Below are 14,198 nucleotides of genomic sequence, written 5' to 3'. Positions count from 1 at the left end.
TAAACCACAGAGCTTAGGGCTTGCTGATCAGAAGGTCGGTGGTTCGAATCCCCGCAACAGGGTGAGCTCCCATTGCTCGGTCCCTGCTCCTGCCAACCTAGCAGTGGGAAGATGGGTCAGTGAGTACAAGAGGCAGAAAAAGCCTTGTGGAGTGTAACAATCTAGTGTTTGCTGATCCTCACTGAATTAAATCCACAGTGCTAAAGAGATGCTAATGAAGTCTCTTTTGTTTCAAGAAGGGGGGGGGAGAGGAATGTGCTGGGTTGCTAGTGATTCCCAAATGCTGTTCTATGGGAGTGAAGAAAATAGGCAAACAAAGTGAAAGATAGATAAGAGAAGGCAGACAAGGCATGTGGGGGAGGGGGGGAGACAAGAGGAAAAGAGGACTGTGATTTATGTCTCCATTTCAGCAAATGTTTTCACTAACATTAGCATTGCTAAAGCCTAAAGGATGTAAGTGAATAAGAAACAGCAGGAACCTGTGGCTTTATGGCACTAACATCTGCTCTAATGAACTCCTTGCAGACTATGTGCAGCCCTCTCCATCAGTGCCTCCATGCTCAGGGCTTCCTGCCAGTTCTCCAGGCAGACTTCTAGCAAATCATGGAACCCAAATAATAGCAGTGTGGATGGACCCTCCTGCTTAAAGGCATCAGCCCACCCAGTAAGCCAGTGAGACATTAAAATACAGAAGTGCTTGTGCCATATTGTTTCTAAAGACTACATGGGAACAACTGTTGGGTTAAAATAAACAAATTCTCAACTTTCCCCGCTCTCATTTTTAAACCATATTTCTAGCCATCCTTGTTGTGGTCAGGTGAATCGGAATTGCAATGTTTGAGCCTGTGTCCATCAAATATCTGCTTCTCTCAACACCTACAGTAATTATTCTTTACCAACTCAGCCCATGCAATCCATTTATACTTTTGCAGCAAGCAGCATCATTCCTTTCCACCACCACCCACCCACCCCAAAAGGGACCAAGAATCAGTGCCTACTCAAATGTCAGGTTCAGAATAAAGCCCCGACACGGAGTAGCAAGTTTATCCATGCCCATTGAATCAAGTGCAAAACCATCATTAGTAGAACCCTGATATGGAATCAGATCTCAATAATCTCCTCTGGATATGCTGAGACAAACGATTGCTAAACTAGTGTCCTTCATAAAGCATTGTTCTAATCAAAAACGAATGTTGGGGTTCATCCATTAAAGGAGTCACCATCTGCAAGAATGCCTGACCTATTACAGTCTAACAGAACAGTTCATGTGAGCCACTGGCTGCTTGTTCTGTAATATTGAAGAGAGTAGGTCTCCATCCAGTCAACCCTTCACAAACAAATTAATAAGACCATCTCTGAGGATTCATCTGCCGAAGCAATGTCATCTGATGGACCAGGTATACTCAAAATTACTTAAGAGCTGATCTATATATAGATCAGCTGTAAGTAGTCTTGAGTATACCTAGTCCATATTCACATAGGGATTAGTATCCTTGTGTTCATTTCATACACATACATAGCTATATTGTTTGGCACAAATCACTACATATATAGAAGCTATCATAGCACAGTGAATTTCCTTGCACATGACATGCTCCATGGCAACATTATTTACTAGTAGAGATGGGGAAACTCATTATGAGCAAGCTGCCCTAAATACTGTCAGGAGATATCAATTCCCACGGTATGTGTTCAAGAGGTTGAGAAGCTCCTCCCCACCTTTGCTTTTCTCTAGTCTTAAAACGATTACACTGATTAATTTTGCCAACTATGTCATGGACACAATAATGTGTGTCTCTGCAGCCAACAGGGTGAAGTGGCAGGAATGAATTGCTTCGTTCTCTTGACCAGGGATGGGGAACTTGTGGTCCTCCAGATGTTGTTGGACTCCAACTCATATCGTTCACTAGACAGCATTGTGAATGGCCATTGATGATGGGAGTTGGAAGTCCAACAGACTCTCTGGAGGGCAACCATATTGGCTAGTACCTGGCACAAAGAACAAGAGTAAAAACACAAGATAATGCATAAAATGTATAAGTTGATGGAGCTAATACCCTTAATAAAGGTTCATTAAGATCAGAGGTAATCCAAGTTACAATGTTTAAGACAGCATATGTCTAAAAGGATACAAGCATGGAAAAATACAATGATATCAAAAGTTAGCTTTCCAACGAGAACACCCCACATTTTTAACCTTATGAAAATAAGAGTGAGTTCCATATCTACAACCAGTTGTATTTTGTCTTGAAAATTAGTATTCCAGGAATTTATAAAACAAGCCCCTTTTCAACAAAACAGTTAATCTGTTTCTTTGGACAGCATTTTGAGAAGTTAAGACAATTTTCTTGATAATGCCGTGTCCCAATTTATTTTTATCCAGTCTGAAAGTGTTGGAACTGTGTAGATTTCCAGTATGTCACTACATAGCTTTTATCAGTGGTTAATTCCAGATCCACTGTCTCCATTATATTAAGACCAGCTCTTAGTGCAGATAGATAACCACCCTAAGCTGTGCTTGTAGCAAGACTTATAAAAGGCTGATTTATGATGGATTTTACCCACCCTTTGCAGGTATGGTAATGAATACTCTAGGATTCTTGAGAGTCTGGTGTTCAAGTCACAACTCAGCCATATTTTGAGAGTCATCAACCACCATCCTTGGTTCCCAGCTTGTAAAATGGGAGTAATAATGATTTCCTGCAATAGGTTTATGGTGAGGGAAAAGCATAATAACGTGTATAAAGAACTCACCAAACTGAAACAAGTACCAGTGATTCCAAATATGGAACTATAGGGCATGAACAAATGAATCATGGAAGTCTCAAGGATGGTAAAAAGAGGCTTTGGCGCCTCAGATACAAAACCCTGCAAGACAAGGCTGTCTGGGGATATGTTGGCCATCCATCTTCAAATCCCAGTGAAGGATCCTGGGGCAAACATTTCTGATTCCACACTGTTTTACCAGTGTCCCAGATATTTCTGTCCCAGCTCCCAAGCAACTAATTGAGTTTCATGTGCATGGCAAAGCCACCTAGCACAGGTGTGGGGAACTCTTGGCCCTCCAAGATGTTACTGAACTACAGTTCCCATCAGCCCCAACCAGCATGGTCGAACACCAGGGATTATATGAGTTGTAGTTCAGCAACATCTGGAGGGCCAAAGATTCCTCACAGCTGATCCAGCCAGATGCAAGTTTCGCCTTTCAAAATAATCTATAGCTGGTGGCACAAAGACAAGCAGAATCTGTGCATCATTATTAATTAGTAGCAATGTAGTATTAGTACTGTTGTTGTAGTTAGAGCATGTTCCCAGAAGTGGTGCACAAGAAGAAAGTGGGTATATCTCCAGCAGCAACACATACCAGTGTGCAAGGAGTACTTTAAAGTTCTGACAATTAGGGTATATAAGAAACTGCTTTATACTAAGTCAGACCCATTGCTCCATCTAGCTCAGCAGTCTACCCTGAAGGGCAGCAGCTCTCAAAGGTTTCAGGCAGTGGACATTCCCAGCTCCACCTGGAGACACTGGTGATCAGACTTCTCTGAAGGCAAAGCATATGCTTCAGCACAAAGTTGCAGCCTTCGCCTAAGAAGTTCCCTGCTAACATTCCCTTCTTGGGTCATTTCTGACCACGCAGGTCATTCTGGTTTCCTTTGCTCACATGACAGCGAGGTGAAGGGAGAGGCATCCCTGTTGGATTCACATGAATGGACCTGGGGTGTAATAATAGGAGATTCCCTCACCAGTTAGAAATGAAGCTGGCAGTAGACCGTGGGTAGGTTCCTTCCCCAGCCACTTGCCCACATGCTGATCTCTTTGCCCTGGGTTGCAGCACACTGCACCGACTTTCAAAACAAGCTGGTGATGTAGGGTGAAAGACAGCAAGTTCCTAAAGAGAAAGCTGTAACTGAAGTCACACAAACAAGCTACCTCTTTCTGCCATTTCAGCCCCACACATTTCACCCCTTTCCACACACACACTCTATTCCTGATTTCCTCAAGCAAGCCTTTTTTTCATTTTATTTTTAAGCCCACTGCACCAGCCCATATGTTCATCAAACACAAACACGAGCACTGCTTCGTAATCAGCCATCGCAGGTTCACACTTCCTCTGGCAAGAGCATGTGCAGTGCTAGTCACATTCACAGCAGCTTCCCATCCCAGATTTTCACAGCTGCTCAGGCAGCCCACATGGCAGTTGCCAAGGTGGGGAGGGTGTGATGGGAGGGGAAGGCGAGAGAAGGCAAAAACATACCCAAGAGAGGCTGTGATCCTTGCACTGGGCTGCTTCGCATGCCACTCTTAATAAGAAACAAACATGTAATCTAATCAAACATGCATGGCAGAATGGCCAGGGACTCAACTCAAGCACAAATCTTATCCCAGGAGGTGAACCCCAAAGACTTCCCTGCTTCTAAACAGCATCCTGCCACACTACAGGCAAGACAAAGCCTAGGAGCCACCAAGCTTGGAAACCTGAAGTTTAAACACAGTGTTTGGGTAATAATACATAAACATGTGCCCAAGAGATCAGACGACTTGACTACAGTTTGTACCGTAGGTGTGAATCCCACAGGGGGAGGGTTCCATCACACAGGAGCCCAGCTGTTTGTTAATGAAAGTTAAGACCCCTTGTGTCAAGATGTTAATGAGACCCTTTGATGATAATTATTATTATGCTTTCTTGTTTGGCCTGATTTGTCTTTATGAATTATTTTATCTTTTTGTGGTTTTATAAATTTGTATGTTGCCCGAGAGCCAAAGTATCTCACACTAGTTACAAAGTTCAAAGTTGCTATGATAAGTTATCGGCCTTCCTAGACTAGCTGTCCTTTCCAACTATCCTCTGCTGATATTGCTCCTAGCTATTCCTTATACAGTACCAGAGATGGAGAATCCATGGCCCTCCATCTGACAATAGATAGGGATGATGGAATTTAGAGTCCAACATCACCTGTAAGGCCACACCTGTTGGACTTTTGCTTATCTCATAATTTCTGGAGGCATATAACCTCTGCCAGGAGAAAGGTGGTTGCCCAAATTTCACATCAGAAAAACCCTCTGCAGCATTATTATTATTATTATTATTATTATTATTATTATTATTATTATTATTTAGAAAGTGTTGTTGACTTTTGCAACTTTAAGTACTCCCAAAGAAAGTAATTAACTTTTAAAACAGTCCCCTCCACTTACTAGTCTCTCCATTTTTCTCCTTACACAGAGAGAAGGATCCCAATACTTCAACAGCAGGCTCCTCGCATGGAAAATTTATTTTCTGGTATCATCCTTAATAACAATTTATGGAGTGGATTCAGTTGTCAGCAAGTAAGGTAGTGATTTGGATGGACCGCCATGTTTGCAAGCTTAAAGCTACAAGAAATCAAGGAATCTCTTGCACACACAAAAACAGCATCCGAGGGGCAGACCAAACCAGGAACCCTCCAGTGTCCAGTCATTAAATGCTCAGCTTGCACACTGAAGTGGTACAGTCCTTGGCATGTGTAAATCAGCCTCAAGACCATGAACCTTATCCTTTTCATACTCTGCACAGTACCTATCCCTATACTGACAAGCAGATGGAAGTAAAAACAATAGAACCGGCAGTATCGCACCCCCAATGAGTGCTACAGGCGCATACAAAAGTGAACAGTCCAGACCTATTAGCTCTTTTAAGTTCAACCAGCCAAGAAAGCAATTATCTCTTTGGTATCTCTGCTGTCCCCTGCTTTCCTTATGAGGAAATGGCAGGAAAGAAGATAATTTTAGGATTAATCATTTCAGTAGCAAGGGACTGCAAACTACAGGAGGTGAACTGGTAACCGTGAGCGTTAAACACAGCAGTTGTCAGTCACTATTTCCACACTCTGGTGCACACCCAGTTTGGGGATAATACCTGTGCTGAAAGCATTTTCTAAGCAAAGCATGATATATATAGCTAAAAATAAAATAAAACCATCCTTCCCATTACAACAAAGACAGACAATAGGAAGCTAGGGATGTGGAGCTGGGGGGGGGGGGACACACACTGCTGATTGAGGCATGTCCTATAAGTTCTTCCTGAACTTTTATTTGCACTGTAAAAAACAAATGCCTCTCTTCAACATGCTTGCAAGGCATGCTTGCCACAAGACGCTTTTGGCATTGATCAAACAAACGCCACAGACATGCCTGGTGACACATCCCCACACCTAGTGCATTATGGAGGCCCCCTCCAGCTTTACAAGGTGGGGGGGGGAAATGACCAGTTAAGTTAAAGAGGCTTCAAAGTCTTTTTAAAAGGAAAGCTTACAAGCAGACTTGCCTGTCACTGCCTGCCGGGGCACTCCAAGCCCCTAACAGTTTATAGCGATGATCTTTCCCAAACTCTGCAGCCATCAAACTTTATGGTTTCCTGACTTCTGAGATGTGCAGCTAAAAACATCTCTTTATAACTGCACTTAAAAAGGGGGAGGGTGTCTCACCGGCATCATGTCTCTCCTGCTGGAGCTTTACAATGGATATATGGGACAGTATCCTGAATAAGAAGGGAATTGGTCTGAAGCCATGAGCTCTGTTAGTAAAGTCACAGGGCTTAGCTGTGACACTGAAACAAGGTTCTCAGGTCATGTCTCGGCTGAAATAACACCTCTCCCCAGCAGTGACAAAGCTGGTGATGTTAGGAAAAAAAGGGTATAAGTGTCACCCCACCCCAATGCATGAATTTCTGTGGGTGAGACATGCTCTTTGGTTACAGCATGGAGTCGCAATTGTACACCAGTTTGGAGTAGTGGAACCTCAAGCCCAGAGGTCAAATGTGGCCCCAAGTCTCTCTATAGACTCTTCCCCAGGTGGGATAGCTCAGCCAGTAGAACATGACACTCTTAATCTTAGGGCCACTGGTTCGAGTCCAACATTGGGTAAAAGTTTCCTGTAGTGCAGGGAGTGGGAATAGATGAGTCTCATGGTCCCTTTCCAACTCTTCAGTTCTATGATTCTATAATTCTTTTCTCTCTCCCCCCCCCCCTAACCCATCACCAGTCCTTCCTTGTGTCCTGAGTGCCTTTGCCTGGCTGGAATGTATCCTTGAACTGTGATGATGTCTCTTGCCTTACTGGACAGAGGACAGACAGGGGCCACTTTTGCTCCTGGCCCCACCCTCCACTGTTTATTTATAGACCACTTTTTTCTTCCAAGGAGCTAGAGGCCATGCACATGGTTCTCCTCCTCCCCATTTCATCCCCACAACAACCCTGTGAGGTAGGTTAGGCTAAGAGATGGTGACTGGCCCAAGGTCACCCAGTGAGCTTCATAGCTGAGTGGAGATTCAAACCCTGGTCTCGCAAGTCGTAGTCCAACACTCTAACCATTACGCCACCACTGTGCATGCAGCCTTCTGAAGTTTGCTCAGAAGGGAATATGGCTCTTGGATTGGAAACGGCTGCCCTACCCCTGGTGTAAAGGGTTTAAGCTTCCATATCACATGATCACCATTACAGTTTCTCTTGGCTGCACAAGGAAAACTGCTGGAAAAGGCTAAGGAGACCCACAAGCCTGTCCCTACATATTAGTTCACAAACTTGGAGGGAGAGCAGCATGGGGTGGATATAATTCAAGTCAGTGTTTGACACAATGGCAGGGAACCAAAAGGTCTGCAATTAAAAGGTAATTCTCCGAGTTGAGATGATTATTACCTTCACTCATCCCATCATTCCCACAGTACGGAGCCCCCGCGTCTGAACTTTTAAGCTGCACTTCCAGCTATCGTGGTTATTAAATAAAAGAATGGAATCCTCAACAGGGTTATCATTTGCTCAGCTAGCAAAAGAGAACATCAATAAGATTCAAACGCAGCGCAGAGCTGGAGTAACAGCAGGGCCAGCTAACAGCTTTGCTCCTATCCTCAGCTGGCTACCAAACTACTACTACTACACACACACCCCATCCTCCTTCCCCGCTGCTGTCTATCTCTAAACCACCGCATTCAAGGCAATACAAATTTGCTATAAATATTATCATTATTTTGCAAGAGGACAGTTCCTACTTCAAACCAGGGTCTCAACATATTTTCATTGCTCTCTCAAACCTTCCTTTATTCAAGCAGATGTTCAGAATGCTTAAGGAATGCAAAACAGTGCCCCTGCTTTGGAAAATTCTGCTCCTTTGGTTGAGTCCTCTTTAATTTTGTAGCAAAGCATATCTATAAATGTACTCTCTGAGAAGCCCTTCAAGCAGCGCTCCTATTTCACATTCCAGAATCCCTTTAAACAATGTCCTCTGTTCACTATGGGCTCTTTCTCCCCTATCATTAACTGCAACTTCAAAATACATCTTTAAAGCACCAGACTCTGAGCAAATTATAATTTGATTCTGGTTAATTACAAGCAAGCTCTTTGGAATGAGAGCATACTGCACCCTAAAAACAATGCACTCAGTGTACTTATTAGTAGCTGCTCAACATACAGAGTTGCTATTAGCAATTATGAGCATTCTGATCCATCATCAGCTTTCACCCAAATCATCGGATACCAGGTTCTAAGGTTTTGGTTTTACACTGAAAGGGCCACCCAAAATAAATCTTTGGTTCTATTTCTTTTTTAAAAAATAATAATCTTAGTTCAAATAGCACTGTCCTCTTTACAAGTCTACACAGCCCCTGCTGAGTTTCAGTAGGACTTGTAGCAAGCAAGGATTACAGATCTCTGCCAAAACAGCTAGAGATAAACAGGAAAACATAAAGGTGCATGGACCAGTTCACCCTGTCAGGCCTGGAATGCAGCAGGGGTCTGCTATGACAGACCCTAAAGCAAAGAGGATGAAAAGAGGATGGAGTACGTGAAAACAAGTATCTGTCCAACAGAATATACTGTATTTAGGCCACAACACTTCAGTCAAACCAACTGAACAGGAGACTCTTCCCAGGGAAGGCGGTGAGTGTGTTTTTCCAACTAGAAATCTCTCCCTAACAAACACATGATTACGGCTGCACAGTCCACAGAAATACTTAGCAATCCTGAAGAAAGACAGAAGCCCACATTACCCTCCTCAAACCAGCTCAGATATCTTAAAACTTCAAGGGTTAGCCCCAAACACACATGCATACCCCCATGCAGTTTCCTGTTAGAGCCTATTTTGACAATTAGAAACATTCTTCTTCTTTGACCTTTCAGCTTTATTTTATCCTGGAGAGAGAAAGCCCGATAATCACTCTACACTTGATTTTTTTGCTCCTTTAATATGCATAAACTTTTTCCCCCTTCCTAAATGCGCTACATAGATGTCCTGTTGAACTCTGTGGAACTTGTCTCCAAATAAGCTGGTCAGGAAGATAACCAACACCTCACTCTTGGTTCCTCCTGCTGCAACAGATTGCTATAACATATCCTATGTGGAAACAGACAATCAACAGGACTTACTTCCCAATATAACCTATTTCAGATAGCACCTTAACAGCACAAACACCATGGTGTTAAATTGGAAGCAAGCCCCACTGAGTTCAAAAAGACTTCCTGCTCAAGCGAAAGGGTGCATTAGGGCTGGAGTCTAAAACAGTAAGGCCGTGGAAGAGAGTTCATGAAGGAGTCAAATTAGCAACGTGGTTTGAAGTAGGTGATTTACTTTGAATTGCAGTCTCTCAGGCCACCAACTTACTCAGATGCCACTCATCAAGGGGCAGTTACATCTCTGTCAGTTAGTTCCTGTCAGGAGATACTCCAGATTGCTTTTGCACATTTTTTTTTTAAAAAAGCAATACTTTCCACGGGGTAATTCATGCACAGTGCCTATTCAATACAGGTAACCTCTGAAAGAATCAGGCACATTGTTTCAGGGCTCTGACAATTTACTTTTTTAAAAACGTTCATATTTCCACCATGACAAAGATTCAGAGCAGCATCACCCACTTCTGCTTGAATTACCAGTGGAGTCAGCCAGCCCCCATCATCTGGCAAAAAGTATAAGAGTTATCGCTGTCAATTAACCAGGAACCTGGATTTCAGGGGAATTGTGTGCAGTTACTTGCATATAACAGATAAGCGCATTTACTCAGGTGCAAGTGTAGGGTCCATGGGGTTTACTCCCAGGTAAGCGCGCACTGGCTGCCAACCTAACGCCACAAACTTATGCACACATGCATCACAACCCTGCAGAACTCTCTCCTCTGAAGTGTGAATCCCAACGCTGCCTTCCTCGGAGCAAGTGAAACGAGCAGGCTTTATTCCCGAGTTAACCGTACACAGAGGACGAGCATCCTTCACATGCACCTGCCCCGAGATCGGGGATCCTGGGTCCCCTTTCCGAAGCAAACCCCCTTTTCAAGGTGAGCTGGGTTATATATTCACCTTTCTGGGAGGCAGGTTGGAAAACGCTCCTCCGAGCTGCACTCAGAGGAAAGGCTGCGCACTGAGCACCATGGCAGCTACTTCCGAGCACTGGGGGGGGGGGGGGCTGTGTTTGGGAACTACTCCCGCAGCACTTGTGGAAACCTCTCCTCTTTGGGTCCCCCTCACTCAGGCAGCACCACGACGACTTCTTTCCTCTGACCTTCCCCGTCCCTCAAACCGAGGCAACCGCGCTTCTCCGCCGCCCTCTCTTCAAAACTGCGACGTCTGAGGAGAACAGCGGGGGGAACTGTCCCGTCGTCCCACCAGCGCGGGGTACACTCGGCCCGCCGAGACCCCCCCTCCCTCCCAACAGCAACGTTGTTTGGGGTGTTCGATTACCAAAAGGGGGGGCGGGAGAGAGCGAGAGAGGGCGACAGCGCAAAGCAATTATTTTCGTTTCTTTACTCTCCCCGCTCCCAAGCCTGTTATTAAGTAAGTCCAGCTCCCCTTCTCGACGCCGCCGGAATAAGCGCCGGCAGAAGAATCCATACGCACAAGCGACAAAGCGGGAAACGGGCCGAGGTAGGGGTGTGTGGGGGTGTTTGAAAGTCTGGGGTAACTTTTAGGAAGCGGGTGGGAAATCAGGAGTGTGTACATGTCTCTCTCCACCTCAGCTAAGTCCTGACTCCTGAGGAAACGCGCCGGGAGGAGACGATGAAGCAGCGCTCCCCGTCTTTCCCCACCAACCACCCTCAACCCCGCTCGCGTTCCCACGAGCCGCTCCGAGTCTTACCTGCGTGGCAAAGCCTCAGGTTGCAGATGCCCCCCAGCAGCAGGAGCAGGACGATCCCGCCGGGGCCAGAAACTCCCCGGCTCCAGGCAGGAGCCATCGCTGGGCGCGGACGAGGCTGCCGCGTCTGCCGCTCTCCTGCGCCTCCTCCTGCGCCGCCGCCTCCTCGCCCTCTCCAGAGGCGCCCTCCTCTTCTGCTTCTTCCCTCGGCAGCCCTTCCAAAGCTCCAGCCTCCCCGCCCGGCGCCCCAAGACTGCCCCGCTCCCGCCGCCTCTCGCAGCCACGCTGTGGGGACGGGGGTCCGCGCAACTCTTCCACTTCCCACAGGGGGGAAAGGCGAGACCCGCCGCCGCCGCCGCTGCTGCGCGAGGAAGAGGGTCGCCGGTGCCGCCGAGCCGCTCCTGCGGTGCCAGGCTGGGCAGCTCCTCCCCGCTCTCCAAGTTGGTAGGAGCGGCGCTCAGAGGGGCAGCCACGGCTGCTGCTGCGGGGCTCTCATCGCCGGAGGCTCCTGTCGCTGCTGCTGCTGCTGCTGCCGCCGCGGCGTTGCTCCTCGCATCCTCCCCGCGTCCAGCCTCCTCCGACAGTGCCAAGGTGTCCCGCGCGCAGGGGAGCCCAGCCGCGAGAAGGGGACGGGCTGGCGGGAGGAGGAGGAGGGAGAGGAGGAGGGCTCCGCGGGAGGGGGCGGGCGACAGCCGCAGCGACAGCCGGAGCCGGGCGAAGGAAGGGGGGCGCCAGGGAGCGAGCGACGGCCAACAGGACGCGCAGCCGCGCGTACAAAAAACAGGCGGAGGCGGCGGAGGCGGAGGCGGCGGGGGGGGGGATCGGCTCCCCAATCACGGAGCTGGAGCCTCTCCAGACGAGTTGGCGGAATCCAGGAAGACGGACGAGCAGCAGCAGTCCGATCTCGTGCACGTGTGTACCCAGAAGTTTCAGGCTGCTTTTCTATCTCTTTGTAAACCGCTATGGGGTTTTTCAGGTGCATAAATGTTATGAAATGGACGAATACGCGCTGCCTTAGTTGAAGAGCATTTCCCTCAGTACATGACATCTTTGCAATCCCCATTTTTGCCCACTTTTAAGTTGTTTCTGCAGCAAAGCTCCGGCGTCATGGACCATAAACGCGTGCTCTTAACCACCGGTTCAGAGTCACTAGGGACACGGGTAATGTTTGGTTTTGGCGCGTCAAAAGAGGTTCTCCGAAGGGTGGCGATTGGCGAGCCTCTCCACTGCGCCTGGGAAGCAATAGGTCCCATTGGCTTCAGTACCTAAAGAATGGCTCCGTGTGCCAGGCAGCCAGGCTCTTCCCCTTCACCCTACATGCCCGTGCTCCGTGATGCTATGCTTCCTAACTTGATTGAATGTGGCCTCCTCACAGGTAAGAGATCCCACTGAAAGTCAATTTCACTTCCAAGTATACCGTAGGTTGAGGATTTTGGTACTGCTAGTTTGGCCATTATCCCTCTGCACACTGACTTGACTAGCTTTTCCTATGCTCACCGCTGGTGCTAAGGTAAAAAAGAACTTATTCCCAGGTAAATTTAAGATGTGGGCTGTGAAGGTGACAACATGGAGATGGAATTATTATTTTTACCTTTACTTTCCTTCTCCCTGACTGAAATCACTGATTTTTTAATAAAAAAATTAAGGAAACAGTGCCAATAATTCAGAGCTATGCCCGTCCTGTGTAATATGAGATAATGGTCTCCAAAAATGTAATCCCTGGGCCAAATAGCCCAGGGTTCGAGCCCCATACTGGGCAAAAGATTGCTGCACTGCAGAGGGTTGGACTAGGTGACCCTCATGATCCCTTCCAACTCTACTATACTATAATTCAATGATATACAAATGTCTGGTACAGTTTCAAGGGGACCTTGAGACTATGCTGAAAACAAATGTTTCTTTGAATTTTCCACCATTTGCTGAAGAGGCAAGCCACTTTCCAGTTCCAACTTTATAGAGTGGTTTGTCTCTTCAGCTGTGCAAGTGACTACGTAGCGGTGCAGCCTTAAACTTCATTGATGCAACTCAATAACCCTGTGATGGTAAACACACTGAAAACTCTCCCTGATGTCAGCAACCCTCGTTTCTAAGCAAACATAGGATTTCATAGCACACGAGTGCTATTGTCATTTGTCACACACCTTCTGGGCGGGTGGGTCATAGAATCATAGAACTCTAGGGTGGGAAGGGTCTTCTAGTCCAACCCTCTGCCATGTCCAACTTGGGGCTCAAACCCACAACCCTGAGATTAAGTGTATTGTGCTCTTCCAATTGAGCTACCCCCCCTGCCCCCCAGCCATGCTGACTGGAGCAGATAGGAGTTGGGCTGCAACAGCAACAGAGGACCACAGCTCTCCACCCCGATCTAGTATGGAGATGCTAAAACAAACATGAAATACTAGTCATTGTTCTTCGGCTTCACTGTATCAGTCTGCTATACATTACCTGAGCAACTGCTTCCACATGTGGCAATTTTCGACTATCTCTCTCTATAACATGTAATAGAAACTTACATTAAAAAAAAACAAAAATGTGTCACTGCTGGGTGTACCGAGAAGAGTATGTCACTGGTGTGGAAACTTCTCTGGGTCATCGGGAGTTGTTGCCATGTGAGGAATGCTGTTGAACCACAGGGGAAATAGCTACTGCAACAGATCAGGTACTGTGTAGATCTGCCCTGCGATACTGACACAATCCTTAAATCAGTGAGACTTGTTTTTAAATGAAGTTGTAATCTTAAGCAAGCTAAGAAGGAAGTTACACCAACAGACCTAGCCGTGCTTAGAAGGGCAGCTCTTTGTGCCTTTTGCTGCTGGAAACTGATAGGGTCAGAACAGAACTCTGTGTAACCTGGGAGCCCGCATGGTTTCCTAGCGGCAGAAGTGGACGTACCATTCTACCTCTTCTGTATGAAAGGACTGGTTTTTATTAAAGAAGGGCAGGCCTACGAAATTAACTGCCTGCAGGGGACTGCTAACAGGGCTGCCTCACGCAGGGCACATTTCCTACAGTAACCTTAATGGCTGCATGCAGAAAAGCACCAAAAAAAAAAAGTTCTTTGTTTGTCATATGTGGGAAAGGAGACAAGAGGACTATCTCAACCC

The 14,198-nt window shown here is 46.6% G+C and overlaps 1 protein-coding gene across 2 annotated transcripts in view; it reads right to left on the bottom strand.

Moving 5' to 3' along the window:
• UNC5B (unc-5 netrin receptor B) overlaps positions 1-11,667 on the bottom strand; it is a 172,424-nt gene extending 160,757 nt beyond the window's left edge. For both annotated transcript variants that reach the window (XM_035137966.2, XM_035137967.2), the window contains exon 1: positions 11,098-11,667. In XM_035137966.2, coding sequence (XP_034993857.2) covers positions 11,098-11,194 — 97 coding nt within the window. In that variant the 5' untranslated portion in view covers positions 11,195-11,667. The remainder of the gene's footprint in view (positions 1-11,097) is intronic.
• Positions 11,668-14,198: the final 2,531 nt, after the last annotated feature.

The sequence above is a fragment of the Zootoca vivipara genome, chromosome 5 (assembly GCF_963506605.1).
Source record: "Zootoca vivipara chromosome 5, rZooViv1.1, whole genome shotgun sequence".
Taxonomy (NCBI): domain Eukaryota; kingdom Metazoa; phylum Chordata; class Lepidosauria; order Squamata; family Lacertidae; genus Zootoca; species Zootoca vivipara.
Note: the sequence above shows the minus strand (reverse complement) of the source record. Positions and strands in the feature narration are given on the sequence as shown.